This window comes from Rhinolophus ferrumequinum, chromosome 18 (assembly GCF_004115265.2).
Source record: "Rhinolophus ferrumequinum isolate MPI-CBG mRhiFer1 chromosome 18, mRhiFer1_v1.p, whole genome shotgun sequence".
Taxonomy (NCBI): domain Eukaryota; kingdom Metazoa; phylum Chordata; class Mammalia; order Chiroptera; family Rhinolophidae; genus Rhinolophus; species Rhinolophus ferrumequinum.
In genome coordinates this window covers 16,230,787-16,249,910 of record NC_046301.1, presented here as the reverse complement: position 1 = coordinate 16,249,910, position 19,124 = coordinate 16,230,787, and the positions used below count along the sequence as shown (strand labels likewise).

Genomic DNA, 19,124 nt, shown 5'->3' with positions numbered 1-19,124 from the left:
AATCAATTTGTTGTTAGATTAATAAGAATCAGTCAAAACAGCTGATTCACATGTAAACTCAAAAACTGTTTGAAAAAGATAATCTCATTCACAGCAAATACCCTTCCATAAATTGTTTACATATTTTCAGTGTAAATATGGGATTTGATCGATAACATGTACACATTAAGCGTCTTTAAAAGGCATGAAATTGACTCCACTCAGTTTTAGGAATAAAATTTTATTTTTTGAAGTATTAAATTTTAAAAAGAAAACCAGATTTGCCACTTGAATTATTCATGGAATCCGATTATCCAGACTACATTTTATTTGATCAAACCTCTAGATTCTAAACCTCTAGAATACAGTGACTACTGACAGATAATTTTTTTTAAAAGCCAGGAGACTATATTAGACTCAACTCAGTACTATTCAAGTTCACAGGATGTTTTAGAGGGAAAACATCTATGACTCATTTAATTATAAAGAGTAGAATTTACCAAAGTTGGTGCTGCCCTTTCTTATTCTTTAACAAAGTATACAAATGTGCCAGTCTTCAAACAACTACAAATGTTACACGTGCTGAAAAATGCCAGCCTTACACACAATTACATTTCTCAAGGCAAAGAAATCTAACTTCCACAATTTATGTAAGATTTTCCAAATTTACACAACTCACACTCAGTATTCAATTTGCTGTATACTCCCAATTTGCCTAGTTGGAACCATTCAAAACAAAGTATTTTCCTTATGCTTCTATGGTATAATAGGTCAGATGACATTTTTAGTAGGATGCAAAGCAATGCTCTTATCTGTTTTTCATGTAACTACAATAGTCTCATATATGCTTGGCTTCAGGTAAGGCATGCCATCGAAGGCAGCCATTCTGCCCTTGTCCTGGGGAACCATTTTAAACAGAGGAAGGATCTGGACACTTAGTCCAGGTTTCTTCCCCCTAATCTCTAATCTCACACCACCCTTAGCCCTGACTGCCAACTGGCCTTTTTTTCTTCTTTCCCCCCAACTGTACCATGGAACTTTCCAGGGACCAGAGCCTGCTAAAATAGTCCAGTGGGGTTACATTTCTTATTCTCTAGAGTGAAGAATGTGTTTCTTGAAAGAAGGTGTGCCCTAGATTTTAGAGCTAGCCCTAAGTCACACTCTGGAGAGAAAAATCTCCTCTTTAGGAGCCAAAATTTACATTACTAGGTCTTGTTAGGAGTGTGATCTTTTTGCACAGAGCAGAGGAAATGCTTTTCATGTTGAAATGAGATATTGGCTTTATTTGTTATTTTCCTCACAGAACTCTACTACCCATCTACCTCTTCCCTAGGAACAGGCTTAAGATATTAAATATGTATTTATTACAGGGCGTAGTAATTACAGAAGATGTTCCAAATCTCCCAGGTCTCAAAAATTATGATAGAACGTATTTTTCTTATAAAATGCAGTACAGTGAAAATTTTAATTTACTACCCTCAGGAACATATTAAGCTGTAACAACCTCAATTTTCGAAGACAATAATAAAGAAGGGTACAGCCAATATAGGCTTAGATGTTGGGTTGTTGGTTCAGCTCACTTTCTGGCTAAGAGTTAATTTTCTCTGAGACTCAGGCCTCAGCAGAAAGACAAATCACTACTTATCATGTGCCTTCAGGTCAAAACAGTAAATTTTAAATGCTTGAGGAGAAGGAGCAGCTGGGTTTGTTTACACATCCATCAGCCAAACAAGATTGTGAATTTAAGGAGGCAGAGTCTGTACCTTGTCTCCTGCAGGTAGACCAGGCCTGCTTTAAGGTAAGGTTGCAATAAGTGAATGAATGAGTGTTACCCAGCTCCCAGGGTAAAAAGCTCTTGGCTTTCCAACTACTCTCTTACTGCTCATATTGTGAAGAAGCATTTCTCAAGTTTTATTTCCAGAAAGCAAGCCACCAGACAGGTAAGCAAGGGCACCACTGTGCACTGAACTCCTAATGAGTATTAATATCGTATGTAGAAAGTCCACCACTAGTCCCAATTCTAGTTTTCTCCCATCACTAGTTTAACTAGGGGAAAGTTCTGATTGCTGTGAACAGATACCAGGTACATGAGATCAATTATTAAATTTAAACTGTTCAATTCAAAATGTGTTCTTTTTTTTAATAACAGCTGGTTCGGATGCAAAAGTAAGTTGGGGGGTGGGGGTGGTGTGCTCTGAGAGTTGAGGAAGCACAGAAAGGAGGTATTTAGCCTCTGGCCTTAAAAGAGGCTTCCTGGAGGTGATGACTCTTACACTGAATGTTGATGTCTTTGCTTAGATAACTCTATTCAAGCAAAGACATGTGGAAAGGAAATTTCAGGCTGGGGTACAGCTTGAATAGAAGCAAAGAACCTGGAGTCAGTATGAAGTGGGAGGACGTCAGTAATCAGAGCAGCTCTGTATTGCTAGAGCATAGATTGGGAGGAAGCCTTTATAGACAAGGCTGAGACTTTATTTGTAAAGCTGTGGCAAACCACTACAGGATGAGAAGGCGAACCAATTGCACCCATCTGAGTTGTCACATGACCTCTGACTCTACTTTGACCTGTTTTCCCTCATCCTTTGCCTCCCTGTATTTCTCATGGATGCTGGCTGTCCTTACCATGCTTTGGAAATCACTGGAAGCAAAAACGTGGCCAGCTTAGACAATCAAGTTTTCTTCCCCAAACACTTTGTATGTTATCACAAGGTCACTTTCAGTGTATTATGGTTCACAGGCTACAAAACTGATAAAAGCAAGGGCAGTCACGCGGAAGATGCTTAAGGGCTCCACCAATATAGTCAAACTTTGTGCTTAACTGACTTAATCCAAACAGACATAGATCCAAGATGGCGGAGTAGATAAACACTGTGCCTGCTTCCTTCCTTGAACAAATTAAAACTACAACTGAGTTATAGAACAATCAACCTGGAGAACCGTCTGCAATCTGGCTGAACAGAACTTTTATAACTAAGGATATAAAGAAGTCACGACGAGCCTGTAGGAGGGACGGAGATGTGGAACTAGCTAACTCCAAACCTCCGAGCGGCAGTTGAGAACCAGGAGGGATACCTCAGCAAAGGGGGTTCCTCATGGAGGAGCAAGGGACCCTAGCCCCACACCAGCCTCTCCAGACCAGAGTACGGGTGCTGGGAAAAGGAGCTACCACAAAATCTGACTCTGAAAAACAACAGGGATTCCAACCATCCAGGGGAAAGCCGCAGGAAAGCCAGACATCTTAAACAGCCCGCGCACAGACTCACTCGTTCGCAGGCACTAACCTTAGGCTCCAGCTGAGGGGCGGTGACTCCGGGACATCAGAGGAACACGGGGAGCCGGCTGAGGTGTATGGCTTTGAGGACAGTCCCACTTTCCCTGTGAAGAGTCCTTCTCCTGTGCAGCCAGTAGGCAGCAGCCATCTTAAATGGGTTAAGCCCTCCCCTTGCCTACGTAATCTTATGGCCAAATCTGAATCTGATTGGTCAGGTGAGCCCCACCCTGCTGACTCACTGGGACCCTGCCCCACCCAACTCCCCCAACACTGGAGGCACTTTCTCCATGAGCAGCTAGCCCTGCTCACATTGCATTTCTTCTTAGAATGGAGCCCATGGGCCCCAGGTGGGAGACGACTGGCCTCGGTGTGCTCTGAGACTTTTACTAAGTCGCTCCAGGCTCAGCACTGGCACCAAACCAGAGTCTACATTAACCTTGTGAATACAACACTTCCCACTGTAGTGACTCTCTGAGACCCTGCGTCACCCAACTTGCATACCCATACCACAAGAGGCTTTATCAGCAGCTGAAGTTTAAGGGGGTCGATAGGTGGCAGCAGGACTTAGGGTGCCTTTGTTTTGCTGAGCTACTTCAGGCCCGGTACTTGTGACAGCCGTCCTCAGTTCACAGCATGGCCTTTCCCACATGCCTCCAGGTTTAGTACAGGCTGCAAAAAAACGCAGATCACTTTTTAGCTCCTACCAGGTAGTCCCTGGCTGGTCACAGGCAATGGGTGACCTGGGCCTGCACTGGAGCCCCTCCCAAGAGGCTCTAGAGCAAACATACCTGGAGATTAGCGTCAGACCACAGCAGATCACCGCCCAATTAGCCCCACAAGCAGCACACCCAGAGGGTGGTCTCAATAGGCACCAGAGCCGACTGAGGCAAATCCCACTCAGTGGGGTAAGCCCCCCGCACAGCAGCCTGTAAGCTGTGGATGGGGCCAAACCCCATAGCCAGTCAGCTTGAGGATCAATCCCACCCATTGATGTGCCAATAGCACATCAGAGCTCAACTATAACAGGAGAGTGCACACAACTCACACAAGGGACTCACTCTCCTGGAGCAACCAAAGCAGGTGACCAGGGAGACTGTACCAGGGCCCTATAGGGCACCTCCTACATAAGGCCACCTGGCTAAGACTAAGAGACATAGCAGAACCACCTCATACATAGAAACAAACACAGGGATGCAGCCAAAATGAGGAAACAAAGAAATACGTCCCAAATAAAAGAGCAGGAGAAAACTCAAAAAAAGAAAAAAAGAACTAAATGAAATGGTAGCAAGCAACCTACCAGAGACAGAGTTCAAAACAATGGTTATAAGGATGCTCAAGGAACTTAGTGAGAACTTCAACAAGGAGATAGCAAGCATTAAAAAAGGACATAGAAACCATAAAAAAGAACCAGTCAGAAGTGAAGAATACAATAACTGAAATGAAGAATGCACTAGAAGTAATCACCAGCAGACTAGATGAAGCAGAGGACTGAATCAGAGATTTGGAAGACAACATGGCAGAAAACACCCAATCAAAACAGCAAAAAGAAAACAGAATACAAAAAAATTAGGAGAGTTTAAGAGACCTCTGGGACAACATGAAGCGTAACAACATTCGCATCATAGGGGTATCAGAAGAAGAGAGAAAGTAAGGAATTGAGAATCTATTTGAAGATATAATGACTGAAAACTTTCCTAACCTGGTGAAGGAAACAGACATACAAGTCCAAGTAGCACAGAGAGTCCCAAACAAGATGAACCCAAAGAGGCCTGCCCACCCCTAGACACATTATAATTAAAATGGCAAAGATTAAATACAAAGAATCCTAAAAGTAGCAAGAGAAAGGCAACTAGTAGTGTATAAGGGACCTCCCATAAGATTGTCAGCTGATTTCTCCATAGAAAATTTGCAGACCAGAAGGAATTGGCACAAAACATTCAATGTGATGAAAAGCAAGTACCTACAACCAAAATTATCTACAGCAAAGCTATCATTTAGAATTGAAGGACAGATAGAGAGCTTCCCAGAGAAGAAAAAGCTAAAGGAGTTTATCATCACCAAACCAGTATTACAAGGAATTTTAGAGGGACATCTTTAAGATGGAAAAATGAAAGAAAAGATCAAAATTATGAATAATAAAACGGCAATAGCCACATATCTATCAACAATTACTTTCAAAGTAAATGGATTAAATGCTCCATTCAAAAGACAAAGGAAGAAAACAATCAGTAACCACAAGATGGCCACGGGGTTTTGAAAATTAATCTGGGGAACGTAATCAATAATGTTGTAAAGATTTTGTAGGGTATCCGATAGACACGTGTCTCATTTCGGAGACCATCTCAGGGAAGATGTAGATGCCTGATCAATGCACCGTACACCTGAAGCTGAACAATAATGAATGCCAACTATAATATTATATATATATATATGTATGTATATATAGGTATGTGTACATTTACAAGAGGCAGAGTACAGCATTGGGAGTGGAGACAGTGGAAATGGGATGGCTCGGTGCGATGTCAGAGAGATAGTGGATGGGGGAGGGGGGTCCACAGTGTGAGGGATATAAATGATAAACGTCTAAGAAAAAACAAACAAACAAACAAACAAAAAAAAACCTCATAGACAAGACAGACAATAGTTTAGTGGTTACCAGAGGGTAAGGGGGATCAAATATATGGTGATGGAAGGAGAACTGGCTCTGGGTGGTGAACACACAATGTAATTTATAGATGATGTGATACAGAATTGTACACCTGAAATCTATGTAATTTTACTAACAATTGTCACCCCAATAAATTAAAAAAAAAAGACAAAGGAAGGCTGAAAGAATCAGAAAACAAGACCCACACATATGCTGCCCATAGGAGACTCATCTCAGGTGGAAAGACACACACAGATGGAAAGTGAAGGGGTGGAGAAACATATTCCATGAAAATGGAAGTTAAAACAAGCACACAAAAAGCTGGAGTAGGAAAACTTATACTAGACAAAACAGACTTTAAAACAAAGGCTATAACAAGAGACAAAGAAGGACCCAGTAAACCCATCTCAGGGTCTTTATCTGAAGAAACTCAAATACTATTAAGGTGACATGTGCATCCATATGTTCACTGCAGCGTTGTTTACAATGACCAAGATGTGGAGGCAGCCTGGGTGTCTGTCGATGCAAGAATGGATAAAGAGGAGGGGGTACATGTGTACAATGGAATATTGCCCGGCCACGGAAGGAAATTGCTGCTTACCATCTGCATGAATGGAGCTGGAGTGACTTGTGCTGAGTGGAGTGTCAAACAAGAAAGACAGACACAATGAGATTTAACTTATATGTGGAATCTAAAGAACAAAATAAACAAACAAAACAGGAAGAAACTCATAGATACGGAGAACATAATGATGGTTGCCAGACGGGAGGAGAGTGGGGATGAGTGAAAAAGGGGAAGAGATTAAGAAGTACAAATTGGTTGCTACACAGTAATCATGGGGATGTCGGATATAGGATAAGCAATTTGGTCAATAATATTGTAATAACTATGTATAGTGTCAGATGGGTACTAAATTTGTTGGTGTGATAGATGGGAGGGAGTTGGAGGCAGGGTGTAAAAGATGAAGTGAGTAAGAAGTACAAACTGATAGTTACAAAATAGTCACGGGGACGTAAAGTAAAGCATAGGGAATATACTCAATGATACGGTAATAACTATGTATAGTGCCAGGTGACTACTAGACTAGTTAGGAGGCTCATTTCTTAAATTATACAAATGTCTAACCACTATGCTGTACACCTAATTAATATAAAATAATCTTGAATATCAACTGTAATTGAAAAACTAAAAAGGGGGGGAAAGGCGAAGGGGAATAAGAGGTTCAAATTGCCAGGTATAAAACCAGTAAGTCACATGGATGTAATGTGTAGCATGGGGAATATAGTCAATAATATTGTGATTGCGTGGTATAGTGTCAGATTGTTGCTGGGCTTATCACAGTGATCACTGCTTTAGGTATACAAATGTTGAATAACTATGGTGTACACCTGAAACTAATATAATGTTGTATGTTAGCTATATTTTAATAAAAATTTTAAAACACGTACACCTACACACACACACACACACACACAATTGACTTAATCCCACAAGAACCCAAGGTGGAAAAAATTCATTTAAAAAATTCAATGTCATGTACAGTAATTCCCATAAAAGTACCTTAGTTGGCAAAATTACATTTGACAAGAAAAACCTATCATAACAAATAAGTTAGGGGAAAAACTATCAAACTGGCATTAAATGCTTATATTTTGAACTGTTAAAAGAAGTTCTATGATATATAAATGATGTGTTTATAATAGACATTTATTATTTTTATAATCTAAAAAATGGAACTATTTTAATCTTGAGAAAAAATGTTACTGTATTTGTTGAAAGCCTTACAATGTAATGAAAATTGCAGTAAAATGCAGTCACGTTACTATGTTCCTCCCAAGATAAAAACCAGTGAAAGATACTTTTATACAAACATATTAGGGGAGGTTGTGGAAGAATAGGCCCTGTTCCGTGGAGATGGGGGAAAGGATTGGATATGATCATTCTGGGGAGTAATTTGTTAATGGGCATCGAGAGCATTAAAAAGGACCATCCTAGATGGCCCAGAAATTTGACTTTTAGGAGTCTATACAAACAAAATAATTAGATAAATGTGCAAAGGTATATAATGAAACATGTTCATCAGAGATTTGTTTATAATATTTTCAAGACGCCAGTAATTATGGAAGATGAGTTAAATAAATTAAGGTACATCATATCATTAAATAACAAGCAGTCAATACAAGTAATGATATAAACGTACATGTTTTAAAATCTGGGGATGTGTTCACAATATTGTTTTGAAACAAAAGCAAGTTTTTGTTTAGTTCTTTTTCTGGAGCTTTGTTCTATTCTTTCATTTGGGACATGTTTCTTTTCCTCCCAATTTTGGCTGCCTTTCTGTGTTTGTTTCTATGTATTACTAGGTAGGGCTGCTATGTCTCCCAGTCTTAATAGAGTGGACTTTTGTAGTAGGTGTGCTGTGGGACCCAGTGGTATAGTGTCCCTGGTCACCATAGCTGGGTGCTCCAGGTATGTCCCTTGTGTGTGCCCTCCTTTGTAGCTGAGCCTTGGTTTCCATTTGCATGTCAATGGGAGGGATTGACCATCAGACTCATTGGTTGTGAGGACTGGCCAAGGCTACAGTGAAGGAGCTGGGGTGAAGGACTGACCCTACAGAGCAGGGTTCACTTTAGCGGAGCTCTAGTGCCTGCCCAGTCTTCTCTTTGGGTGTGTCATCCTTGGAGGCAGCCGGGTGATGCTTTGGCCCAGTCTGAAGCTCCATTGGGCCTGTTACCTCTGGAGCTTCCTGGGAGGGGATCTGCTGCAGGCCAACTTCAACTACAGTCTGTGCCCTGCCCAGGGCCACCTGGCATGAATCACAAAGCAATCCAGAGATGATCATCACCTGCACTGTGCTTGGAGCTGTCTTCAGAGGCCCAGCTGCAAACCAAGGCTAGCTGTCACTTGTGCTGGGCTTAGGGCTGCTGAGCTAGGAATATGGGACATGGTGAAGCCAGATGCTGTTTGTTTGGGTTTTGTGAACTTATGAGAGATTTTAGGAAATTCTACAGCATGAACCAAGGCAGGCCATTTATATGGGAAAGCCACTGGAAGTGGCTTGGGTGTGTCCAAAAGTTGGGTGGGGTGTGGTCTCAGGGAATCATTAAGGCAGGGTAGACAAAAGGTGATAGCCAGTTGGATGGAGATTCAGATATGGTATCTGCACGCAGGGAAGGGGAGGGCTTAACAGTGAAATAATGGATTCTGCCAGCTCCTCCGTCTGGGAGAAAGCTGCCCCACCAGCCCTCACTTGAAGCTGGACAACTCAGTTCCTCCCTGTATGTCCCTGGCACCTTTTGAGCTGCTGCCCCAGCACTGGACCTCAGAGCGAGTAAATCGTCAGTGAGTAGAGTAAGTCTGTGCGTGGGACTTTTAAGAGGGTAGTCTGGGACTGAAGCCACCCTCTGTCTCACTCAGCCACAATCTCTGATGGTTTTCAGAGCCAGAAATTATAGGGACTTTTGTCCCTGGCACTGAAACCCTGGACTGGGGAGCCTGGTGTGGGGTTGGGACCCCTTGTTCCTCCGTGGGGGACCTCCACAACCAAGATATCCTTCCCTATTTTTAATGGCCTCACGGGGGTGTGGGACCACCTCGTTTTGTGCCTTTGCCCCTCCTACCAGTCTCGAGGTGGCTTCTTCAGTATGTCTGTAGTTGCAGGGCTTCGGTTCAGCTAGACTTCAGGTGATTCTCAATAATGGTTGTTTTGTGGTTTAGTTGTAATTGATGTAGTCCTGAGAGAAGGTGAGCACCACATTTACCTACTCCACCATTTTGACCAAAATTTGTTTGTGTTTTTAATGAGAGAGGAAAATGGACAAATGAGTCACTGGCAAAACAACAACATGACTGTGGGAAAAAAGTTCATCCCTCAGAGGAATGAGGAGACTATGTTACAATTGTCAAAGCCCACAGCTATACACCACATCAAAGAGCTCTTGCCTTATTGTCTGAGTGACCTATGTAAAGAAGGGGAGACTTCAGACATTTCCCAACTAGTAAAGTATTTAAAGTCCAAGTAATGGGTCAACTCTCAGAATGACTAATTTTATAATAAAAATGAACTTTTACTTAGAATTTTTGAAGTATCAGTTGCACAACATATGCATGCCGTACACAGCTGCCATGTCTTGATGAGCTGACCAAATGGCAGCCAGTCATAGGCTGGGCAATAACACAACTTGGTCCTTGCACAAAAAACTAAAGTGAGCCAATCAATTTCCCTACCTAAGAAATACCTAGGTAAAGTAGTATTTAATGGTAGGAGCTACAGCTTGAAAGCAATGCTAGAAAGATGGAACCAGAAAGGCTCACATGAGTCATGTGCATGCGTAAGTGATGAGGAATAGAAACTATGCATAAGGAAACAAGGTGAGTCAATGGAGAAAAGACACTAGAACAAATTTACAGAGAGAAGCAGAGATTCAGAGAGAGAGAGAGAGAGAGAGAGAGAGAGAGAAAGAGACAGACAGACAGACAGAAACAGACTAGTCCCAGAGCTTCCGGAAGGTTTCTGTCCTAGTTTGGTCTATGTGAGCCTTACAATAACCTCTTTTTTCAAAAAAGGTAACTTAAGTGACCTCTCACCCTAATTATCAAAAGAATCAAACCACCAGGTTTGTTAGCACTAAACAAAACTAAGTATATTATTTAATATAAAATTGCAATCAAGAGAATATAGTCATTAAAAACAAATTGTCAAAAGTAGGTTGTCTAGCAGACTGTTGTGCAGGCTTGCCCACAACCTTGTCACCTTATTCTGATAACAGTTCCCTGATTTTTCTTTGGGAACTACCCCGTGCCCATCACCCTGCCTTCTGTCACCACCTCTCTAGGGCGGGGATGGGACTAGGGTCTCGCCAATCAGTGGGTCCTAACACGCAGACCATGGTGATAAACATGGACTCTTAGTTCTCCAGCATAACGTGACATATAATGTGTGGAGAAAGAAGGAAAAGTTGCAACGAAGACTTGGGGCCATAATAGTCTCCTAAATAATAAGAGCAACTTCCCAGTCTGCTATTAATGACCCAAGTGACTGGGTCGAGTCACTTCCCTTTTCTGAGCTTTAGTTTCCTTGTGTATAAAATGAGGAGCTCAGTTAACTATAATCAGGGTCTATCAGGGCCCTTTCCTTCCTAAATCTCTAAGCCTTTCTTAAGTATAGAAGAAATTCTAAACAGTCACGTAAGCAGCTCCTTGTTGGGCATGTACAGACGCCTGGTACGAAGCTTGGAGTTTTAATGGGAACTTCTCTTGGTCTTGGCCTTCAGGGAGCTTGCAGTGGAGATTTTGAAATAGGCAAAGGGTCTCCCCCTACTCTTCCCTATGGTCTAAGCTCTTGAAATTTGCCCACTTTTATGACAAACAGTTAATCAGGAAACAAATCTCTGCTAATACCTTGCTTCATTTTTTTCCCTCTGCAGAGGTTACTGTCTTCTTTCCTTCATTCCAGGAACACAGATGCATTTGACACAGGTCATGTGGCCACAGTTTCTCCAACACAGATAGAAATAATGTTTTGTTCATTTTGATTTCCAGGGCATGTCAGAATTCAAAAGGTAGAGTGATTCACCAAACAGATGCACGGTAATACTACTATAGGTCAGAACGACTTGGGGGATCTTTCCCCCCAAATCACACGGTACATAAGGATGATCCTGGCTGCAGATCTCTTCAGCCACTTAAACTGAAAGTAGCAAACTGTGGCATCTGTATCATCAGTTCTATTACTTGCAGAGTAGACATTGTGGTGACTGGTTGATCTAGTTTTTCCTGCAGGATTAGCAACTCAGATCCACTGTGAAGGTCTCTGTATCAGATATCAAAGCTACTGCAAAGTCTTGGATCTTTAAAACAATGTTACTCTTGCCTGTCCCAATTGCCACTCTTCTTCTACAGCACTGGACACTAGACATTCTGAATATTCTACTAGACAGTGAAGGTCTGGACATTTTCTCTTTCCTTTTCTCTCTCTCTCTCTCTCTCTCTCTCTCTCTCTCTCTCTCTCTTTCTCTCTTTCTTTCATCTATTTAGACATTTATTTTAATTTCTCTTTCCTCTTGGTGTCCAATCTTGTTCCCAAAACAAGTTTTTGTAGATTTGTTTTAGTTTTTATTATCTATTCTACATTTTAATCTCCCTGAAGGCAGTGATTTTGAATGCTTTGTTCACTTGTTAGTCCCAGGGTCTTAAGTGTAGCAGGCATTCAATAATTACAGGTTGAATCAATGCATGCATGAATTATATAAATAAGCAGCATTTTAGCACTAATGGATTTCATAATGCTAATCTAATCTCACATTTTAGGGCTAGAGAAGAAGTGTCAAGCCCAGCATGGAGCAGTATGATAAGGACACTCCAAAAGATAGTAAGGGTTTACTTGCTAAAAGATAGTAAACCCTTTAGTAGAGTTTGTAAAAAAAAATGCTAATTATATAAAATGAAAGAATATTCATGGAAACACTTAAAAATGTTGTTATATAAATATATTAATACAAATTTTACATATGTATGATTTGCAATCTTATTGTTTATTGATTTTTATTTGCAATAGATTTTGTTATTGAAGGTTCTGTGCCAAATGACATTTTTGAGTCTGTGTTAAATATATGAAGTTTGCATAAATGCCTGGAGGTCTTAAATGTTTTCTAAAGAGGCAGAAGATCAGTCAGTGTGATAAAGGAAAGGGAAACTTTCATTCCTGGTGAACCCTCCGAGTAGGACACCAACAGGTGCAGGGGTAGCCTCATAAAAATGGCTGGGACATGCTCACCCGGCCATTTGAAGGAATCCAAGTGAGAACTGCGTAAGTAGAAAATTAGAAGTTCACCCAAGAAAGTCTCATTTCTTGACTGCTTTGCTCTTTGGGAAAAGGAAAAGTCCACAGGGTCGTCCAACTTCCGCGACAAAGCAGAGCTTGGTAAATTCCCATCTGGAAAGAGGAGCCCCTTTGTGCTGTTATCTGCCTGCAGATCTCTTGGATGTAAAAGGAGGTGAAAAATGTCATCAGATAGGTAGGTAGAAGGCTTGTGATCCCCACAAGAGACTCGAAGTGTTAGGGGAGAAAGCAAAACTATCTAGGGATAAAGCTCCTTTGGTTTGTGTGTCTCTAATTGCAATGCTTTTTAAAAAAATTTAATCCATCTATTAAGTATGGATAAACCCCAGAATTCTGCCATGCCTGGTCCTCGAAGCACCAAATGCCTGACATAGGAACAGCTGTGGTGTGAGTTAGTTGGTCTAAGCTTTTGGGCAGCTTCCAACTTCGCTATTGCTCACGCCCCACAGGTCAAGGAAAGAAGTGACGTAATGCACTTAGCTGGGCCACTTTAATTACAATGGAGAGGGGGGAGGGGTTACGGGCAGTGACAAATTTAGCACATGACTTGTCCTAGGGATGCAGGAAACAAAAACATCCACAGCCATTGGCTGAGTCCACTTCCGACTACAGTATCTTGCTCCAAGTCTGGAATCTTGAAACACACATTTCCTGGGAAGAGGGGTGGCGCTAGCTCACAGAGCGTCAACCATAAACACTCACTGCACACACACACCTCCCCCTACGGAGGCTGGCAGCGTCCTCCCAGCTGGGATGGGCGTGGGGCCGAGTGCTTGCCACAAGGTCCTCAGAAGGTCCCCCCAAAGCCAGCCGCAGCGGCAGATCGCGACAGGCAGAGCCCACGGAGGACCCGCGCCCGTGAAAACTGTTGTCACCCGGGCTCGCTCCGAGTGAGCCGCGCTGTCGTCATTCATTCGCAGTGTCCGGAGCGTCCTTCCAGCGAGGAGCTGGGCTTTGCTGCGAGTGCAAGTGGCCCCGACGGGGAGTGTTAACGCGCGGTGATCTCAAGGGCTCTGAGCGGCAAGAGACGGAGGTGGCCCGGAGCGTCGGTCGGCGCTGCGGGAGCAGCCGCGCCCCCGCCCCGCTCAGCCCTCCCCGCGGGGCCGGAGCTACTCGCGTAGCCCGCAGCCCTGCACGCCCCCGAGCCGGATCCCCAGCCTGAGCCACAGCACTTCCTCCTCCTCCCGCTCCCCTCCTCCCGCCGCCGTGGGCTGTGGCCGCGCTGTTGAGCCAAGGGCCTGGGCTTCAGCGGCCGCGGGCTCGCGGGAGGCGGCGGCGCCGTGGAGAGGATGCTGCTCGCGGTGCCCGCGTCCTCGCCGTCGTCCCGGGCCACCCGCGGGGGCTTTGTTGTGGTCCCGGCGCCGCGGGCCGCCCGCTGGTGAAGTCGCTTTCCGCCGCCGCACCCAGCGGGCGGGCGGGCGCGCGTGTGCCCGGGGGTGCGCGCCCGTGCGCGCCAGTGTGTGCAGGAGCCGACCCGCCGCCCCTTTGTGCGTCCGCCCGCGGTGCCGGGGAACATGTGGGTGAACCCAGAAGAGGTGCTGCTGGCCAACGCACTGTGGGTCACCGAAAGGGCCAACCCCTACTTCATCCTGCAGCGGAGGAAGGGGCACGCGGGCGACGGAGGCGGTGGCGGCGGACTGGTGGGTAAGGACCCGCGGCCGGTCCCTGCGGGAGGGGTGGGGGCCGGAGCTCTGCGGCGCCTCCCGCGGCCCTGGGCTGTGGCCACCCGAGACGCCGCCCGCTCTCCGGGCTGAGCCACCTTCCCCACAGTGGTGCTGGGAACGCATCCGGAGTCGTGATTTTCAGACTGTGAAAGAGATGCTTCTTTTCTGACCTGTCAGGCTGTGGGGCCCTTAGTGGACTGGGCACCCCATAAGTGGGTGATGGCGAAAGGACTGGAGATGAGCGAGTCGAGTGCAGAGAGTCTCAGCCCTTGTGAATTGAATGCGGTACTTCCTCCCCCCTTTTTAAAAACAATATCGCTTTACATATGGGCAAGATAGGTGGGGGATGGTTAATTTTTACTTCATTCTCTTTATTGGTAATGGCAGGATCAGGTATAAAATGCTCTTTTGTTTTAAGGGAAGCAATTAGTAAGGAGCTGGTGTGGTCATTTCCTACAGTAGTTACGACCGAAGAGAATGAATAAGGAAAAAGGAATTTTTCTGTTGCACTGAATTAGACATAGCAAAGCAAGTTATCCGGTTGTAAAAGAATTAGCAGTATAACTGAATTTTAACTATTTTAACTCAATCACATCCTCCCAGAACCCCCGCACGAGGTATGATTAATATTGTAACTATTACTGAAACCATGCCTTATCATTCAGGATTATAAAATCACACCCATAGCCCAAGTCTTGCCATATTAAAAAGATCTTCATTTATTAACTAATCAGTTTGCCTGGTGAGAGGTTACAAATAATCTTGAACGCCTACCATATTAGACATATTGGACCTTCCCCTCTCCCTGTTGGTTAGAATGAACAGATACTTTTTACAATGAAAAAGTTAGCAGAAGAAACAGGAGAGGTTCAACCAGGAAAGAGACTGCAGAAAAAACATGACCCTTGACCTCTCCAGAGTTCAGAATATATCACCCTCCAGAGCTTGCATGCTAGGTGAATTGTTGCTTTCAAAAAGCACTGCTATGGACAAAACATTCTTGATGTAGTATGTATTTAATTGTGATTATAATTTATATAAACTAGTTTTCTCTAGATTAAAATCCAAGTGTCACATTGTATGGCATATACTTGTTTGAAAGATCTTGGTAGTGTGTCAGATCACCTGTAAGTAATCTGATTTTTCTGCACTTTTTCTACCATAAAAGAGAAGGGAAACTGCAGAGCTGCAGACCTGGTTCTAGAAATTCTGATTAGTGGCCTAGAGTCAGAATTTTCCAGTTCATTTTGTAGAAGTTGCCTAACTATATGCATCGATATGTAACTTGCATGTCTGATATTGGGATCAGCCTGGATTGTCTTTGAAGTCCAAAACAACAATATGGAGTAAATAGTTTATTGTATTAACAAGGAACATTTCCTGCCTGCAGTTAACCCTCCTGCATCATGTAACTACTACATATTTATTTTCTAGAGTGAATTACAACAGGTTATGAAAAATTTAGAGATGCAGAGTCTTCTTTTTCTAGTTAACATTTTTATTATATTCCTACTGACTCTTAGAGCTATGACTACAGTCCACTCGGAATCTCATCATTGATGACATTTCAGATAGATAAAGTTATATCTTTTTAATTGAGAAATCACAGCTATTATACTTATTGCCAGACTAATTGAAATTATTGTCATGAGTGAAAGTGTTCCAACAAAGGCTATTTTCAGCCAACAGAGAAAAAAATGTTTGCTCTGACAGATTGGTGCCACATCAAATGTAGCAGGAACATTTTAGGAATCCTCGTTACTATGTATAGTATATTCTGATTCTAATATGAGTTCATTCATGTGTTCATTAATTCACTAAATCATTTAACAAATAACTTGTTGGCAACTTTTGAAGTGCTAGTGTCGTGAAGCTTACAGCCTAGTGGGAGAAGACAGATGTTGATAAAATAATCATATAAATAAATTAATATAAAATTGCCACTCGTCAGGGTCTCAGCAGAAAATATTAGGTTGTTGCAAAAGTAATTGTGGTTTTTGCAATTATTTTTAACCTTTTAAACTGCAATAACTTTTGCACCAACCTAGTAGAATCCAACCTAGTTCAAATGAAGGGAGTTTAATGAAAGGACAACTTAGAAAGATGGAAGCAGTGTTACCAGAGCCAGTGAAAGGCACAGCAGTGGGGAACTGTCACTACCCTAGGCAGCAGGAATGATGGCACTGGAGACCATGTGAGCTAGACCTCTGGAGAAGCAGCTACCCCTAGAAAAAGACCACAGCAAAAAGGGAAAGGGGAGGACGTGCTTCTCTTCTCTCACCTTCTCAGCTTCTGCCACTGCGTCTCATCAGTGGAATCCAACAGAAGCCAGGTGGACGGGGTGTCCTGGGAATCTAGTCCCTAGGATCGGCCTCCAAAGAGGGATCTAGGAGGTGGGTCAAAATGAAAACGACCAGCACTAACATCCAAAGGAGAGGACCGTAATGTTGGTTACACCATCAGGATGGGGGTGTGGCTGAGGACAAGGGAAGATTCCCTGAAGAAGTGACACTTGAACCAAGAATGAAAGAAAAGATCAGCTTGTGAGGAGTGGAGGGAAGCTCAAGTGTTGGGTATTAATTGTTGGAGATTTTCAGGACGATCTCAGGAGCTTTATATATATAGTGTACATCAATTGGACTAATGCACCATGGTCCACTCATCAGTGGATGCTAGATGAGTGGGAATGAGGCCAGGAGTGCTTAGTGGTCCGTGGTGCTTGGGAACATGTTAGTGCAAAAGCTGTAAAAAATAATGGGCCACAATATGGACTCTTGCCTTTTTAAAAAGAATTAAAGTTACTCTCTTCCTGATTCCAGGCAATGACAGGTATGACAAAATAATGTCTTTTATTATAGATGCCTTTGATTTATTATTTTACCCCCTTTAACTAAAATTTCATACACATAGAGAAAAGTGCACAAAATAACGATGCAGAGTGCAATGATTTATCACAGTGACACCTTGCAGTCAACAGCAGGATAAAAGATAGAGCAACGCCAATGACAAAAGGTCACCCCCCCCCGTGACCTTTTCCTAAAGGTGAAAACGAATGAACAAATGAAAAAGTATCCTGATGTTTTATGCCTTTCTTTATAGATTTTCAGACAAAACAAATCTCTAAACACACTATTTGGCTTTGCCGGTTTTTTTGAGCAAGGATGAATGGAATCACAGAATATGCATTCATATGTTGGGATTCTTCGCTCAGTATTGTTTGTGACATTTTTGAATGTTGTTGCGTGTGGCTGTATATTCATTTGCCTGTGCTGTACAGTAAACTATTATCAGAGTATACCCCAGTCATGTATCCGTGTTTATCCGCTGCATTGCTGGTGGACATTTGGATGATCCATTTAGGGGCGTTATGGATAAGGTAGCTATGATCGATCATTCTTCTTTCTTGTTTCTTTGCCTATGGGCATGCATTTCTGTTTTGGTGTATACCCAGGAGAGCAATTGCTAGCTCACAGGTTATGTGTCTCATCAACTTCAGCAGATAATACCAAACTGTCTTCCAAAGTACAGGTACCAGTGTACTCTCTCCAGCAGCATATGGGGATGTCCCTTGCTTCATATCCTTGCCAGCATTGTCAGTCGTTGTAATTTTAACCATTCTGGGGGTTTTTACTAATAGCACATTGTGGAGTTAATTTCCGTATTCCTGACTGATGAGGTTGAGCACCTTTTCATGTGTATTGGCCATTTGAAGTATTTTGTGACATGGTTGTTCAAGTCTTTGTCCACTTTTCAATTGAGCTGTTTGTCTTTTTAGTATCTTTATAATATTGAGTATTCTGGTAGTATTCTGGTGTAGGCATTGCTAATATATTCTGGATATGAGTTCATTGCTGACTATATGTGTGGCAAAATATTCATTCTGTTTCTTGCGTGTGCGCTCTCTTAAGGATGAACAGAGCTTCTTAATTTTAACGTCTAAGTCCTTTGTAGATTCTATTTCCATTGCGGTTAGTGTTCTATTGTATCCTGTTCAACAAGTCTTTTCCTCCTCTGAAGTTGTAAAGGTATTCCTCTATATTATTTTTCTATTATAGAATCTTTTCAGTTTTATCCCCCCAGGTTTATATTTACAATTAACTGGGAATTAATTTTTGCATATTATGTGAGATAGGGGTCAAGTTTTATTTAAAAAAAAAAAATGTATAGACAGCCAGTTGCTCCAGCATGATTTAATGGTAAATCTATTCTTTTCTGCAGGGCTACCTTGGTCATAAATCAAGTGCCTAAATGTTTGTTGATTTGCTGGGACCCCTAGTCTATTCTTTTTGTCCATTAGAATATTTTTGCATCATTACCACACTGTAGCTTTGTAGTAAGAGTTTACATTCATTAGATCAAGCTTCTTGTTCTTTGTTCTTTAAGAGTTTCTTGGCATTCTTCGTCTTTTACATTTACACAACATTTTAGACTTCACTTATTAAGTCCCACTAAAATAAAACAACAGCAGGAACAAAAACGTGTAAACTGTTGGAACATTGATTGAGATTAAAGTCTATAAATAAAGTTGGGCAAAATTAGTATCTTTATAATATTGAGTATTCTGGTCCATGAACATGGTATATTCCTCTATTTAGATCTTTTAAAATTTCTCTCAATGATGTTTCACAACTTTTTGTGTAGAGGTCTTACACGTCTTTTATTAGATTTATTCCTAGATATTTCATATTTTTTCATTCTACTACATAGTGTGTCTTTTTAAA

The 19,124-nt window shown here is 42.4% G+C and overlaps 1 protein-coding gene across 2 annotated transcripts in view; it reads left to right on the top strand.

The window, feature by feature from the left end:
• Positions 1–12,487: 12,487 nt before the first annotated feature.
• TBC1D9 (TBC1 domain family member 9) overlaps positions 12,488–19,124 on the top strand; it is an 85,506-nt gene continuing 78,869 nt past the window's right edge. Inside the window, exon 1 of one of the 2 annotated variants that reach the window (XM_033134449.1) lies at positions 12,488–14,383. In XM_033134449.1, the coding sequence (XP_032990340.1) occupies positions 14,254–14,383 (130 nt within the window). In that variant the 5' untranslated portion in view covers positions 12,488–14,253. The remainder of the gene's footprint in view (positions 14,384–19,124) is intronic. The other variant, XM_033134448.1, reaches the window with a different exon arrangement.